Here is a 17,564-nt window from a genome sequence, read left to right as displayed (position 1 = left end):
TGCTGCAGATAAAAGAAGGGCTTCTCAAATATGCCCTCAGTACTGTATATAATTACTCCCATAGGGTTACAATCCCATTTCCACAAGGAACCATCAATTCTTCATAGCAATTGTCTGAAGTATATAATGAACTGGTTACCATGGCAGCAGCATATAACAAATGAAAAACATTTTAATATATAGCTTAGTTTTCAGACTATGAAATGAGAGGAGCTAAGCACATTGTTCATAATGAAACTTCTGTGACAGTATCTCCTCCTGCTACCAAATAACATAATAAGTGAGATGATGTGAGATTCATCTTTGTACAGAAGTTGGGGGTTTATGCAATTTATATATCAATATGCCAACTTAGCAGAAAGATGCTGAGACATAAGCTGCAGTCAATGCTGCTTGTTTGAATATGACCAGAGGTTGTTCCTTTTATCCATCCAGTGTGAAATGTTGGACACTATTTCTGAACTATCTCTAGCACACATTTCATTCAACAATTTATAGAAGTGTAAGTTTTCCAATGCTCCCTAAAACGGTCCCAGCCATTTCCACATTTGGCCTCTATCTTGCTGCAATCTGTTGCTTTGCTCAGGTTCATATGTTTCCTGATTTCCTATTGTGAATTGAAAAACCACATTTCCCTCACCATATGGTTCAATGTGTATTCCAGCTTTTATTTAAGATTAGGGTCCCAGAAGGTTCCATAAGCAATTAAGATTCCTGGGGAAACACGAACCTATCTTTAGTTCACTTTACTTACAGGAAGCTACAGAATAACAGGAAAATGCAGAACTATCTTAAAGCCTCCATCCTTCAGGCATTGCTCTTAAAATGTTGACAGTGGCACTCTTTTTAATGCCCTGCTGCAGACAGAGGTTTCTGTTCTTCATTATGCTTTGCTTTGCTGGATATCTAAATGGCAATACAAAACCACGACAACTCTCTTTGTAAACCATTTGTAAATGGTTGTCTGTATTGCTCATCCCCTCTCCCACTTTTACATACAGAAGCTACAGCTACAAAAAAACTTGAAAGTCAGTCTCAAGGCTTATCACTTACTAGGTTTTCAAATCTGTTGCTAGGTGCAAGGTGAAAGCATTGCAGTGTCTGTGTGGGCAGAGTAAACCATCTCCTGTTGCAGCCCTCCTGCACTCAGAGCCCTATTCAACATCAGTTGCAGTCACAAGGTGTGTGTGAGGAAAACAGATTACTGCCTGACCCTCTCCTGTACCATCCCCAGAGCATTTCCCTTCACACAATACAGCACAGAGGCAGGAGGTTGGCATCTGTTCTCCATATTTTTTCCAGCTCAGCTTTCACTACTTAGTCATTAGACATACCACCTATCTGTGGTCTCGTAGTCCTCCGCAGCAATAGATGTTGGAAGATTTATTTCTAGCCCTCAGCCACCATTTGCCTTTGTTTTTCCACCTCTTACTGTAATTCCTTCTGATTCAAAGAAATGAAATACCTTTGGAAACTGAGATATTTTTCATACAGTCTGTATTTATAGACTGTATAGGAGCAGGAGGTCTTGGTCTGCATGCTTCCCATCAGAAGGTGCATAAAGAGGAGCTGGGATGAAATGCATTACATTTCTTTTCAGTTTCTAAATTCTCTGTGCAGTCACAGAGATGCATAAATGTGCAAATGTCTGAGAAATACCTGTCTATTTATGTAAATATAGTGGCACAAAGGATCTTGAGATACTTGTGCCTCAGCTGTGTTATCTCAGCAACCTGCAAGTGCTGCGGTTTCTGCAGGACAGACAGAGTTTTATGTGTCCTATCCTTAGACTGTTCTGTTCTTACTGCAATTTATGGGTAGACATAAAAAGCCTTAAATCCACACCTCAGGCTGTTCTTTAGCTGAATACAGATTATGATACCCACAATATATCCTGAACTGTGCTTGGTGTCTGGTCCCTCATTGTCCAGGATATAAAATATGAACATGAAGATTTTCTTATTTCCAGCAAACTGGAGTCTGCAAGCATGAGGGGATTATACGCTTTTGTCCCTATATTTTGTCACACCTCTCAGTTGATTTTCTACACTGCTTAGTTTTGCACGTACAAGAAGATTGGTTTTCTGACATCACAGAGATTATTATGTTAAGCTGTAAGAATTTTTCATTTCACTGGGAAGACTTCAAAGTAGGAACTAAAAGCAGGTGTTCAGGTTGCCAAGCAGTTGGGCTGGCGTGAAAACTTCCATAGCATGTTTATCAACAGCCTGCAGCTTCTTGTTACTGATTGTCAAGAGGAAATTTGTTTGGAATGAGTTCTTCCTGATAATTTTCACTGCTGCATTCTGAGGTTAGACTCAGAAAACCACAGCAGTTAAATCGCATATAACCTTGAGAATGTCATCCTCCAGAGTTAAGGCTCGCTTTGTGGAGTGTCATTAACTTGCAAGTATCTGGCAAGCAAGGCTATGAGTTTTATTCAAAGGACAAGAAAAACAAAATTTTCAGTTTTCGTTTATTTCATGTTTTATTGTCAATTATTTGTTTTATGCCTCCAATTGCAATTTCAGAGAATCTCAGAAACTCTGAACAATCCAGTGAATTAACCAAGAGTCAAATTGTACTGGGATACTAAGTAGAAAATGTAGCTGCATTTCCTTTAAATAAAATCTGACCAATTAACTTTTATCAGGATTATATTATCCAGGAATTAATATAAATTCTGGGATTTTTCATCTTTTCCTACTAGGCTGCAGCTTTGTTTCATTAAGTGGTGTTTTCTCTTCTGTTTGTCTTTGCTTATTTGAAAAGAAACATACGGAAAAAAGTATTGGTGAATCATAGAATATCCCAAACTGGAAGAAACCCACAGTGATCATTGAGTTCAACTCCTGGCTCCACACAGGACCACCCAAAAGGAGCCCTTTGCACTGCTTCTGGGTTTCATCACTGCTGGAAAATCAGTTCTGGCTCCCTACATCGATGGAATTGTATCTTCAAATGGGATTCTTTAAAAATAGGCCCTCATTCAAGCATCCCAACATAGTTTGATGATCGTATAGAGAATAATTGGATTTGAAAAGAAACAAAATGTTTTTGTCTTGAGACGCAGTTTATAGAGAAGAAAAGCATAATATGAAAATCATGGCTGCTAAGTAAATTAAAAAATACCCTCTTATCACTAAGTGTTTCGAAGTTTTCTGTCTGAGTGTAGAGGATATTTGACTTCATTATGCTGTATTATGGATTATGTATTATGTATTCTGCTGTATCATGTCTGTGGACAATTTTTAGTAGTCTACCAAACGAGGAGTTATTTTTTTCCTCCAAGCTCTTGTATATAAATATAGACTATAAGGAGCTGTGTAGCCTGTGTTACACAAGAGGCCAAGTGATGTTGTAAGAGAGGGAACTTTTGTGTTTTCATTGTAACTCATCGTAAATTCTTTACTATGAGAGCAGTGAGGTGCTAGTGCAGCTGCCCAGGGAAGCTGCTGTGCCCCATCCCTGGTGGTGCTCAAGGCCAGGTTGGATGAAGCTATGAGCAGCCCAGCCTAATGGATCATGGGAGCTGGAACTAAATGTTCTTTAAAGCTCTTTATCAACCCACACCGTTTGGTGCTTCTACGATTTTGAATCAGAGAGCTGTCTGTACAACAGAGGTAAATGCATACATAGTACAGTACAGAGGTGAACTTAATGTCATGGTAGAGAATTTAGCTGTATGAGTGTCTGGGTATTATCAAGGACAATGTGATGCCATTTATAAACGTGTTTGCTGAATGGTTCATTAGGTGAATATTTACTACTTTCTTCTGGTTTTTAGCTATTCCTGAAAAATCAGTGAAGGAAATTCCAAGAATCCCTGGAACAGCTAAGGACACAATAAAGAAACTTCTTGCACATAAAAACAGCGTGGCAAAGCATAAAGCAATCAAGAATGTGATCCCAGAAGCAGCCATGACGCCAGCTTCTAAAACCCACTTGCCGTCACTGCACTATGAAGGCGGTTTTGATCTTGGTGGGAGTTACATTGGGGGAGAAAAAAGAACTGAAGTCACCATAGAAGAGGAAGTCGATGAGACTGATGAGGAGGAGAAGGAAGATTATGAGAATCAGATTGACCATGAGCAAAGCCTTAGAGGAGATGTCTTCTGTAAGTTTCTCGATTTTTATGCTAGTTTTAATTTAAGTATATATATGAACAAAATAGTCACCAGACATTGTAGCTGCTCTATCCTAATTTACTTGTAGAAACTGAAAATCAAGCTAATAGACCTACTGTAGGATTAGAGCTAGTGATTCTCCCTTTTAGAGGAAACTATCTGCAGTCAATGTTGACAGAAAAGAGTGTGTTATCCTGGGAGGCACTCTTCCAGCTGTTGGAATCATAGAATCACAAGGTTGGAAAGGACCTACACCAGCTTACATATAGCTTTTTCCCATTTTCTTCGCAGAAGCTCCAACAAAACAGGATATTTTGCTGTTTCATTATGGTTAAGACAAGAACTATCTTTGATTTGTGATAGACATACTCATCACTCAAATAGTGTGTATTATTCATACGAAAAACATACACTTTGGTGCCTTTGTGTTTCAAAATATAAAGCATACAATAGATGCCATTGTTTTTTTGTGTCATTCCACCAGAAAGATAATGTTGTGAATCACAGAGGGTTTTTATCTCTTTTGTTTAGATGTGAGAGTTTATCTGAATGGACTCTCTCACTCTTAAAACATTTGATGGTATTTGAGCATGCATCTCAAGTATCTCACTTAATATCTGACACTAGTCATTTATCAGGAAGATTGACTAATTTTCTCAGTTGGATTTCATATGTTTCCTTTTAATTGCTATCTTGTATAATATTCTCTTTATGATAGAAGGAAAATACTTTATTACCACAAAGCCGGCCAAAATTTGGTGCAGGAATACAGGTGAAATATGAATCCTTGGAGATACTCATAATTTGATAGATGGGCCTCAGATAATCTCCTGATCAGCAGGTCAGCCTATATAATTCTATGATTTTTTCTGTTCTTTCAACATAGCATTTCAATGTAGTACCAAAAATAGTGCTATCCAGTGTGATTAGACCTGCATCCTAATCGCCAGGCTGTACTCAACTCCATGTTTTGTGAAAGGTTTCTGGCTGATGGTGCCATGACTCCAAATCTGATGATCCTATACCCGGGGCTCCACTCTTGCTCTGGCCAGCCACACCAGATACGCCCTACCTCTTTACCCAGCCTTCCACTCTTGATAAGCTTATGCAGCTTTCTGTCCAGCTTCTAAGGATCTCTTCATAAATAATTTCCCTGAAAAAGGTAGCAGGGGCAGAAGATGAAGTCAAGTTGGGGCTGACTGGATGGCAAGCTACCCTTGAACCAGGCTCATCCATACTGGTACTGCCAAATACATGTGAGAGTCTCAGACAAAAGAATTAGATGATTTACCTCCATTGTCTCACAAGAAGCAATAAAGCCCAGGTCTTAACTAAATTAACTAAATATGAAAAAGTAACATTGTTATAAGTTACTGATACTTTTATTCAGAACTTGGTGCCATAAAGGACTGTAGGTTATTTCATTTCCTGAGGCAATGCAGTCTGATGAAAATATCATAAAGTCAGCCCTCGGATCTCTTTCTGCCTTTCTGTGATAGATGGATTGGTGGGCAGAGGAAAGTAACTCAGATGTAACATGCTTGGAAAGTCCAGGAAATATTGCCAGATATTGAAAACCTGAGTATGGTTGGATATTTTTTGTAAGTATTTTTGGAATACTCACTGCCACACTGTGTGGAATGGATTCAATTCCAAGTTGTCAATGTCACTAAAGGCACATCAGGAAAATCCTTTGTCCACAGCAAAATCGAAATCAAAATAATGCACAAGAGAATTCTGTCATGGTGTTTGGTGGGGTTCCTTCTAGAGGTTTTTTTCAACCAAGCCAGGATATTTGAAACAGTTTTTTCTATGAAATAGTGGTTACAATTGACAGTGGTGGCTTTACTGTTATTGCTTGAAAATACTGACCATTGTGATTTATCTGATTTTGTTCCTCTATTCTTTTGTTCTAGTCATATTTGGCTGGAATTTGACATTAGAGATATAAGGGATTTGTTTGCTGAAGATGCCGGTGAGATGTTATTCTGCCAGGGAGCTCTGGAAGGAGATCGATGTGCTTCTTTATATGGGGACACTACTGTGTCCTAGAAGTAGTTTCATTAAGTATATGAACTTTGTTTTACTTATGACTTTCTGTTTTGATCCCAACCACGCGCATGACTTAACGTGTTGTTCCATTTACATTTTTCTTTCAAGTTGGGCTGTGCTTATTAACTGTTTCCTTCCCTTTTAAATTTCCTTGAGCCTCTTGATCCTCATTACTGTACTAACGTGTGGATTCATCCACTTAACTGGTCGAACATTTGGCTTTGAAACGACTTTCATTGTTAATGTTGTTGAATGATCTCTGGAGTATGAGAGTATCTCACATTTACAGCTGGTAATTTTACACATCCTTTTTTCTTCCTCCTCTGCTGATGTCTATTCAGCAGCAATTCCCTTAATACCACATTAAGTTCCTCTGTGTAGTCCCCAGAAGTACTCATTCTGCATCTGCTTTTGTGTTATTAGTATCTGTATTGTTCGTCTTCCAGGAAAAGGAGTCAATTAGGAAAAATTGATAGGTCACATTTTTCAGAGATCCTAATTATTATTTTTAAATGTACGCACTATTCTATCACAGGACCTTTACTACATCTGCAACATATGGGCAGCTGCAGAAAACTGCTGAAGGGAAAAAAGAATTAATATGTGAAGATCTAAATTGTTAAAAGAGGCCACGTAAAATAGGTTGTTTATGAAAACTACTCATCACAGTTTGTTTTTTTTTTTAATGCAGTAGTTAAAGATAGCAAAAATAAAGCCCTAACATTGAAGAAATGTCAAAATTATTGTTAGTTGTGAAAACTTACTTTTTCTTCTTCTTATACTTTGTGATACATTCTTTAATGGATTTTAATTGGTGTTTTCCATGAGGTCTTTGCCTTGTTCAATGTGAAGGAAGTATCTGTTGCAGTGCAAGGGGTGGTTCAATATACATAGCTGTGTGTTATTGATCAGAGCAGTTGCAGATGTGCAGAAAAAGAGGCAGGAACTGCAGGGAAGGGGGGAAAAAAATTGTCATTTCAGGTTCTGAGTTGTGTTTGTTCCTTTCCTTATTTTCTGTGTGATATGGGATCCTAAGGTCTGATTTCCAGAAATGATAAACACCCTCAACTACAGCTATTGACTCAGTAGGGACTGTTTTTATACAGTGATATGAAATGCAATGGGCATTGAAATGTCAAGACCCAGGTATCATTCTGGATATGCACACCATGATGTGTGAGCAAAACAACTACTGGAGTCACTAAAAGTCACATGAAAATTAGTACATTAATATTTGTAAAGCCCAAACGTAATCTAGCCAGCTGTGTTAACTACCAAGCTCCTTCTTTTGACAGCACCAACAATGGTAAGGTTTTGGCTTCAGCAGTGATGTAAGTGGGCTGCTTTCCTTATGCATTCTTGACTCTTAATTCTGAACAAGAGAACTCTCCATTAATCAAGATGTTTGCTTTTAATATCATTCTTTTCTGATAATTAGACCATTGTGTGAGCAAATAATGCTCAGGCTGCAGCTCAGTCCAAAGCTATAGATAAAAGGGCTCCAAAGATGTCGGGCATCTGGCAGATGTAATTCTTTCAGGGGAGGATGGGTAGCAGAAATGTAGCATGTTCCTTTCAGTCTGACAGTGATCTACGGTGTGTACAGGAAACCACTCTACATTTTACTATCTCTTATATGCTGATAGATTTCTTTTACAGTGCTCACTCTAGTTTTGGGAGTGGAAGTGGTTTTGGAGTTGTTTTTTAGAGTTTTTGTTTGTTTGTTCACAGTTTTCATTGAGCTCTGCCCATCAGAGAGCAGTGTCAGATTGACAGCAAAAACCTTTTTTCTGAGAGATCCTACATGCTGCAGTTTTAGACACTGTGGGATTGTATGTGTGAGAATTACTGACAGTGAGTTGCTTCTCCCAGATCTAATGCTATTTCTGTACGTAGAATAATTAGAGTACTTAGGCAAAAACAAGCATAGGCATTTTCCAGGGATTGGAAAATCTGAACAGTCATAACAAGAAACAAAAATACACCACAGTCCCCACAGTTAACTCCTTAAGATGTGTGGGTGCCAGTATTCTGCTATTTATCTGTTCCTCCAATACTGTTGTCTCAGGAAGAGCTCATTCTGAAGCTGCTGGTGATTTGTAAGAAATACAGACCCACTAACAGAAATGCAAAAAGAAATTAAAGCTTTAAGGATAGCACTTGATTACTGCAGACAAATAGAAAATAACGTTCAAGTATAAACCAAACAGTATTTTTTCAGACAAAATGCTATTTCCAGGAGTTTAAAATGCAGTTTATGTAATTTTAAATGCAGTAGCTGGCAAAGCAGAAAGGTGAAATCAAGTGCACATAAAGGAAAATCTATCAGGGTTTTTAGTAAGGTCCTTTACCACACGATTCACTTACCAATGGTGTTCTACTTCTGAGGCATTTTACAGGCATGCCTGTAAAATGGTACTCCACAGATCTATTCTACTTATTGGGTTTGTGGGTTTTTTGTTTTTTTTTTTTTTAACTTTGAGTCTTTTAGTATTGTATCTTTTTCAGATGCTCCTGCAGACTTCCTGTTGCGTTTGCGATCTCTTTATCCCTTATTTAACTTGTAGACTGACTTGAGAATCTATATAAATGATACTTTGCAGGTGGACCTGTGCTCACTCCAAGCAATCTGAGTGCAAGCCAGCTCCAAACAAGAAGCCGTGTAGTCCAAGTTGGTGAACTGGTGAATTGGTTGTGTTTGGTTACGTAGGTACCTCGGAAGACTAGGGTATTAGTTCTCTTTGTCACTAATTTCTGCCTATAAGGTAAGCACATCTTACCTCATAAGACTACACTGATGGCACCAGCCCTTAAGAATGTGTAGTACCCTGAAGCAAAGAATTTTATATATAACTGCAGATAATATAACAGCTAGTGCTGCAGATACGTAGGTTTGTAGATGCCAATACTGCAGAAATAAGGGGTGAACTCTGATGTACCAGAAGTGGGCCTTATGTGAGCTTTTGTTGGAGACTGTATTCTCAGGGATCAAGATATTAAGACTTTTGAGGAAGGCCTGTATTTCTGCAAGCACCACTGGATAGCAGAAGAGATGAAAAGAACAAGCCTGACTCCTGCCTAATACTTAGGAGGGGACAGACTCTGGGTTCTGGTTATGTCCAGTGATGGAGTGATGGCTCTGTCAAACATAGGCACCTTCCAAGAAATAAGGGCTCTTGGAAGCCTTTCTGTAAGCTGAAGCATAGAGTTTCTCATGATTCACTAGTGATATCTTCCAGTAAGTGGAGAACCTGGCTGTAACGTCTGACACTGAAAGCAAAAAATAGATTTGGATACAAAATTTGACCTTTTTATGTATATGATGGTTATTCACTGGAAGCATTTGCAGCATAGTTACACCTGCATGTGTATCCCTCAAGTATAATTCAGTAACTCTGTAAATAAATCTTCCTGGCAGCTGCTATCTTCTATTAAATTTCTCCACACTTTCCAGAACTTTTGACATTTTAATAGCTTTCTTCATTTTGGCAAGGGTTTTCGTAGCCTGAGCCTCTTTCACAAAATACGAGGCCAAGTTTATGGCATGATATTAAATGTAACGACTAAACCCTATGTGCCTGTTCCTAAAAGTATACATGTAGACATAGATTAATTTGGAGAAAGATATATTAGTCTTTGCCTTAAGTAAGAATATTATCTAGGTGATGTAAGCAGTGTTCTGGGTGAGGAGGAAAAAACTGCAAGGGCAACAAGAGGGAACAAGCTCCTGGCAGTTCATCAGAAAGCTTGTAAGATCGCAGGAGTCTCCTTTCTTGGCTCAGCTGGCCCCTTTGGAGCAGCCTCCAGGGTCTCTTCCTTGCTGCGTGTTTTGTCTGGTGTACATAAAGAACAATTTTTTGGCAGTTTTGAAGGAGAAGAAAAGTTAAGAAATGGCATATTCTTTATGGTACGAGGAGACTGGTTTGCAGTGGGTTGTAAACATGTTCTTAATATTGATCATGTACTTACAAATTCAAGCATGTTGGAGTATTTTGATGAGAATCTGTAGGTAAGTGGAACTCGTGGAACAAACTGGATTCTGAACTCAGAAAAAAAACAAGAAGCATACATATGAAGTTCATGACTTTTAAAATACTTGGCATCTGCAACTTCCTAAGGCATGACTAATGCGGCACTGAGTAGGGAAATGTAATTTTGATTTCCATAGCTCCTATCACCTGGCGCTGCTGAGGAAACCTGAGCTTTTCTTGGTGCTTCTGTCCACGTGGTGTGTCTGAAAAGTGAACTTCCTTGTGCTGGGCTTTTGTAAGCACTTTTTGTAAGCAGTAATCCAAAGGATCCTCCCTCTCTCCTCTAAAATGGGGCATTTTAGCTCTTCCTTTTTCATAGGTATATATGTATATATTGAAGGTATCTGCATATGCATTTGCAAAGGATAGAGCCCTCTGCCAGTGAAAGCATCTCTGGCCATCACCTTGTTTGTGATTAGTTAATTACACAGACACCACACAAAGAATTTGAGACCATTGGTTTTTCTAGTGTGCACTTCACTAGTTGTCACTTAGAGTAATACAAAAGAAGCTTAACCACAGAACTTCAAAAGTACTTAGTCTGCCGGCTGACAGTCCATGGAAAATAAGAGTTTGTCAGACCTAAGACATTTTGCCTTTCTCTCTCAGGCTGTTGCTAAAAAATAGCACTTTTTGCATAAGCCAATACTTCTTTAGGCCAATACTGTAGAGAATGCACCTGACATTTATTGCTGACTCACTGACTCTTCCGGTTTGGCACAGGACAAGTCAACTATTTTTTACAAAAGAGCTTTCTACAGAGTTTCTGCCAAGCCTGATGATTGAATTGTCAGGCTGTGCTTGCTAGCTGTGGCAAGGAGGGTGAGGAAGAGCAGAGCGATTGCCATGCCTTTCCTTCCCAACAGGAAGATGAGCTGATGAAGTCTGCGTGTGCCTACATGAGCTGATGAGGCCTGCATATGCCTTAGAAGAAAGTACAGCTTCAGAAAAATAATCTCCTGGAGCTCTCACTACAGCAGTTTATGGGCCTCTGATTCCCCAGATTTATGGCTTTTACAAAACCTCACACATTATCCATGTTTTGAGTTTCCTGTTTGCTGCCAAGTGTTCACATCATTGCCTTCATCATCTCTTGCAGTTGAAGTACTTCAACTGGTAGCTGAAATTTTGTAAGCAAGAGAACAGATTGTCGTGGTGAAGAAAGAGCACATGCAAAGTTCTTTGATTTTGTGGACCTTGCAGCTGAATTACCTACATCTTAGAAGGCACTGTGCTGAGGGAATTCACAATTATTCAGAGTTAGTCTCTAGCCAGGGTTAGGAAAGTAAATTTGATGGAAATTTGAAAAACACATACATTGAATTACTTAAATGAATGATTGTAATTGGTATAGAGAAATAAAGTTCTGCTTTCTGTTCTTGTTATGATTTGGCCCTTGACAAGTTGTTTTCACCAGTTCCCCAGGGTAAAGAAGCAGCTGCCTTTGGCCCTCTCCTGGCACAAAGAAAAGTTGCGATGAAAAGACAAGAGCATGAAGGTAGATTCTTTTTATTCTGTAATATTTATTTTATCTCATATTGTGTGTTTTATTGAGAACCTGTATCAGCCTTAGCTGAAGCAGTTAGAGGTCTTTGACATACAACAGAAGTTTAGTGAGATGGCATATGGCCAAATCATTTCGCCAGTTCGAATGTGAGAACCTTCGTTTTGTGTTTTGTGTTCTTTTTTGTGTTCTTTTCAAAACATATGTTAGCTAACATATGTTAGCTCTTTCCCCACATGGAAATTTAATTTGCAAGTGAATTTCACATATTTTTTTCAGGAAAAAATGAGCTCATATTGGTCATCTCTAAAATTAAACCATTTTAGAGAAATGTTGTATAGCGTGCAACCATATCCCAGTGCCCTTCAGCCATTTTTATTGGGTCTTGTCCTGATTTCAGTTTCCCTTGAAAATAACTGAATAAATATTTATCCTTTAACAACCTGTCTATAAATTCATGATAGCTCCCAGTTCATCAGTAAATTCTGTGGGTATCAAAGTAAGATGATTCTTTTTTTTTTTTTAACATTAAAATTGTTGCAAAATCAGTTGCCAGCATACAAGGCTCAAAACTGGTCAATTTATGCATACAAGTTAAACTTTGGCCATGACCTAGGAAACCACTTCATACATTTCCACACAGAAAACTGCACTGCCTTCTGGTAACTATGACAAACCGCAGCGTATCTCAGGTCAAAGCAGAGTGTGTGAGCAGGTCAGGGGGCACTTTCACCCTCTCTGCTGGTGGGAAACAAGTTTCTCTGTGATGCAACTTGATTTTAAGTTGTGCGGCCTTTATGAGATGGGCAAAGATAGCAAGAAGCTGAAAAATGGCTTCGGAGAATCATGAGAGCCAAGGAAAAAAGCAGAATCCTAGAGGGGAAACGGTGAGCTAATGCACTTATAGGACAGCAGCGTTCTTCTGTGGAGTTAACAGCTAAGTGAGCAGGGCATGAAACGTTGGGATTCACTGTATCTGAGATTCATTTTAGGACAAGGTTGGTTTCAATTGAAAGCAATGGGGAAGTGCTTCCTAGACTTCAAAAAAAATGCAAATGTGATGGCTGACATTCTGTGTGAGATGATGTTTTTTCTTCTCCAATTCAGAGAGCAGTAGGTTTGGAAACAAGACTTGGATTTATATAAAAACGCTCTTTAAATGCTGTATACCACACTTCTCTGTCTCATGATAAAATCCACGCGAAGAACCAAAAGGAATTATTCTTTCTAAGGAAATTCAGATGGCTGACATATGAATCTGATTTGTCATGCTAACATTGCTTGGTTCTTCTTTTTTTTGCTTATGCATAATTGTATTTACATTTTCATTTACACAGCCATGAAGGCTGTGGTATGCTCTGGATGACGCTTTTTTTTGCAGTGTGCTCTAAAGGTCGACATATTTGGGTTGCTCCCAGCTCCATATAGTATGAGTATTCAGTGTGAGGCAACAGATTCCTCTCATGGGAAGCCAGCTTCTTTTTTTTAATGGCAAGAAGGAAAGCTTGAGCATCTCAGCTGATGCAGCTACAGCAGTGTAGTTGCACATGTGGAGAAGAGCAGAGCTTGAAAATTTGCAGTCCCCAAACCATTTATGATGTTCAAATTAAAAACCAGCATCTCAAACTGCACCTGGAAACCAGCAGGCATGCAGGAGGCAGAAGTCATAGCATATAAAATCATGTGCACATGGGAGACTGGCAGTGAAAAGACACAATAGGTTTTGCTGTGAGCTAAGGAAAGAGTTGCTAAATAAATTGGGATGTTTTGCTTCTTTTGGAAATTAATCTAGGTCAACGCTGTCTGAATTGAAATTGGGGATAGTTTTAGCACGATCTGTACACTTACAAGTAGGTGAATAAAGAGCAAATTGTTTGTATCAGTACTTAAGATGCAACGCTTCTCTTATCTGTGTGTTTCTATTGCCAATTTGTTTCCTAGTTGACTGCAGTTTCAGTCGAGGAGTCTGCGACTGGAAACAAGATACTAATGATGACTTTGACTGGAATCCTGCTGATCGAGACAGAGGTATTTATTTCAATACCTATCCCCTTGCTCAGCTGTGATGTCTTATCCTCTCCAAAAAAAGGGGAAAGTGAAGAAGAAAATAGGATCAAGAATTAATTAAGGCAGCAGAGAAGGCTGAGAGTGGAAGTTGCTTTTCCAGTGGCAATTGCTAGTTAGCAGTATATTTCAGTACAAATGAATCAAAAGGTGAGCAGAAGGATTTGAATGTAATTGTTAAGAATTGCAAGTTGCAAAACAATTGAAACCTTATTAGTTACATATTGTGTCTCTCCAAGGCTGGTAGGATATTTAAGCACATCTACCATTTAGATGGGTGCAGGAATGGTGTCGCTCACATGGTTTAGACATAGCACTGTGATAACTGTGCCTGGCCTTCTCCAATGGAGTGGTGATGTCATCTACTCCTGCTTGGCCTTTGACACAGTCCCTGACAACACTCCTACCAGTCAATTGGAGGGATATAAGTTTGATAGATGGGCTGTTAGATGGCCGAAGAATTGGCTGTATGCCTGTGTCTGAAGAGTTGCAGACAGCACTTCAGTGTCCAAATGGAAACTGTACCAAGTTGTTCAGCCTGGAGAAGGCTGTGGGGAGATTTCATGGCAGCCTTTCAGTCCTTAGAAGGGGGACTGCAAAAAAGATGAGGAGGCCTTCTTATCAGGGAGTATAGTGATAGGACAAGACACAGTGAATTTAAACTGAAATGTTTAGATTGGATCTAAGCAAGACATTTTTCATGATGAGTTGGTGAGGCACTGGCACAGGCTGCCCAGAGAAGCTGTGGATGCCCCATCCACAGCTGATGTAGTCAAAGATGTCTTTCCCACGGTATGGAGGTTGGAACGAGAGGATCTTCAATGGTCTCTTCCAAGCCAAACCATTCTGTGATTCTATGATCTTCCTTTGTGAGGAAACATTGCAGAAAATGTTCCAGTAGACCCAGTGGATAATGTAGAGCACTTGTTCCAGTCCCGACATGCACATTCTCTCTCTCTTCTTTCAGAGTCTTTCCATCTCAGTCTTTCTTTGCTAATCCTTCCTCTCCTGCTCCTTGTATTTCCTTTTCCCAGTACCTTTCTCTTTCCTGCGGCTTTCAGGAAGCCCTTACCATGGCCTTACTTCATGTTCACAACCACAGGTCTGCTAATTACGTCTATTTATGGACTCACTTCTTTTATTGCTTCATCCCTTTGTGTGTCATCTCTCATTTTGTTGTTCCTCCAGGATTTAAGGAATAAACTGCTGGTTCCTTTATCATCACTGGTATCCTTTGTCATCACTGCAGAGGAAATTGCAGAGCGTATTGAGCTAGATCAAGTGCTGGAAATGGTCTGACCAGAGGGGCACAGCACCATGTTTCAGGCTATTGCATTTGAGATGATTTTGCCTTTCAAATGTACAGAAAATTGCAATGCAAGGAAGAATGACTGTGATTGCCAGTGAAATATGAACTCATTTCCTTTCTGAAGGGATCTGACTTCCAATAGAGAAAGCTTATTCCTTGAACATTAGACTTCCTGCTGCTTTTCTCCAGTCTGATTTTAAATTATTCAAGTAACAGAGCTTCTCCTTATTTTCTTGGCAAAATTGCTTTCAATTTACTAACAAGTAGTACAGGTCCATTCAAGTTTCATTTTCCATTTTTTGTTACAAGGTGATGGATACTACATGGCTGTTCCAGCCTTTGTGGGTCACAAGAAGGATATGGGCCGCTTAAAACTTCTCCTGACTGACCTCAAACCAACGAGCACCTACTGCTTGATTTTCAGTTATCGGCTCGCTGGCGAAAGAGTGGGAAAACTTCGAGTGTTCATGGCCAACCAAAGAACTGCTCCTGTCTGGGAGCAGGACAAGGGAAAAGATGAAAGGTGGCGAACTGGAAAAGTGGAAATATGGCAGGGTACTGAAACAACTAACAGTGTAAGTCTAATGCAGTGTGTAACCTAACTGCTATAGCCAACACAAGAGGTTTTTTCCTAATCCTCCAGTGTTCCACCAGCTCTTTTACAGGCATCGTATGCTTGCAACTGAAAGGCTGTTTGGAAATGGAAGAGTATAGATTTTAGAAGGCTGAGAAGTTGTATGATTGTAATTTCATAACTGAATGACTCCAGTTTGCTAGGACACTGATGCCAAATAATCCCATCATTTTGTAAAAACTTCGTCAGATCTCTAATTATCACAAACTACCAGAATCTCTGTTTATTATTTCATGCAACAGAAGGCATAAATGTGTGCTTGGAAAAATGAAAATCATCTCTGTTTCATAGAAGATGATGCTCTGAAGCCATACTCACACAGATTATTAGTGCAAAAAGAGACCTCATTTATAATCAAGGTTGGGCAGTCACCGTAGGTACAGGGTATGTTTGCCAGCAGAGAACACTGTGCCCTGATACTTCTCTGAAAACTGCCTCAGTAGAGACTTCAGCAAGTTTCTTCTTGAAATTCTAGAGCCTGATTTTCATTTATATGACTGAATATTTTCAATGCAGGGCAAAGGGTTATGTTTACCATTGAGTACTGGAAGCATAAAGGAAATTGAAGTCCTTTTTGAAGTTTTTTGCACTGACAGAAAGACATGGAGGAAGTCTTACGTAAATAAGAGTCAGTCTATAAAATAAAACCCCAGACACTCTATTGATAAAAATGAATTTACTGTGTGTGTGACTGCAATTATAATGGATAGCCTACTATATATACAGATTGAAATAGATGTATTTACCAGCTATATAACCTAATACTAAGGGTCCAAATAGGTGGAAAATGAACAATTGTAATGTCTCCAAAAAAAGAGGGCACTAACGTCTCATAAAGTAATAATGCCACATTATTATAATGGGATTTCACTCCATTTGCATTTTCTTTGTACGGTGAAAATAAGCAATCTTATTAAATGAATCCATTTGGTATTGTAAATCTGTACAGAGGATTATCAGTCCAGTTAAATAATATATAAACATTCTAAAAGCTGCAGGGATTTGAGTCATTAAGTCTTTCATGAATTACAATTAAACATTCCTCAGATATAGCATTAAAACTGTTTAAGAGTCACTAAATGGTTGGATAAACTACATTTTCACTGTTAATGCATCTCTTTTCTTGTGACAGATCACCTTTGAATCAGAACGTGGGAAGGGCAAAACTGGAGAAATTGGAGTGGACAATGTTCTATTAGTTCCTGGTCTATGCCCAGAAGACACCTGAGAATGGATATTTTGAGTATTCTGGATTTAGCCCTATTTTCAACTCTTGCCTTGCTAGTAGTGTATTTTTAATCTTTTCATTATAAAAAAAAGGAAAACGTAAATTAAAAACCTGTACCTTGAACTTAGTGCAGCAATGCAAACGGCAACTGACAGGTGCAAGATGCAGAGCACACTTTTTATGAATTAGATTCTAATACGTGCTTTGAATATAGCACTACTATATTTTAACACTCAAGGTTAGGGCTTCTGAGGCATTAAAATATGTGTCTAGCTTTTTTAAAAATTCTGTATGCTTTCATTCCTTAAAGCTCTTTTCAAGGCTGTTCTTAAGTTGTCTGTTGCATTTCTACTTCACAAGAACACAAAGCAGTGTTGAAGAGGATGCTACTACTTCTGGTGATGTGATTTTAACTTCTTACTTAATGTGTAGATAGTAAATTTATTAAAAAACAATTAGAAGAATGAGGAGGTTTTTTTCCTGTCTTCATGGAGCTAAATTTTAAGTGGAGTCACATCTTTGAGGAATATTTTAATTGCTGATACAATATGCAAAATATCCTCTTTGTCATCAGTGTCTTTAAGTCACACAAATCACTGTTTAGGAATGATCCAC

General features: G+C 38.8%; 1 protein-coding gene across 1 annotated transcript in view; it reads left to right on the top strand.

Annotated features, from left to right (window-relative positions):
* The window catches only part of EGFL6 (EGF like domain multiple 6), a 39,463-nt gene extending 22,514 nt beyond the window's left edge, over positions 1 to 16,949 (top strand). The window contains exons 8-12 of the mRNA XM_042809712.1: positions 3,788 to 4,117; positions 11,628 to 11,708; positions 13,656 to 13,742; positions 15,397 to 15,662; positions 16,854 to 16,949. Of these exons, the coding sequence (XP_042665646.1) occupies positions 3,788 to 4,117; positions 11,628 to 11,708; positions 13,656 to 13,742; positions 15,397 to 15,662; positions 16,854 to 16,949 (860 nt within the window). The remainder of the gene's footprint in view (positions 1 to 3,787; positions 4,118 to 11,627; positions 11,709 to 13,655; positions 13,743 to 15,396; positions 15,663 to 16,853) is intronic.
* Positions 16,950 to 17,564: the final 615 nt, after the last annotated feature.

The sequence above is a fragment of the Centrocercus urophasianus genome, unplaced genomic scaffold (assembly GCF_019232065.1).
Source record: "Centrocercus urophasianus isolate 14NV4802_14NV808 unplaced genomic scaffold, USGS_Curo_1.0 seq_12, whole genome shotgun sequence".
Classification (NCBI taxonomy): domain Eukaryota; kingdom Metazoa; phylum Chordata; class Aves; order Galliformes; family Phasianidae; genus Centrocercus; species Centrocercus urophasianus.
Note: the sequence above shows the minus strand (reverse complement) of the source record. Positions and strands in the feature narration are given on the sequence as shown.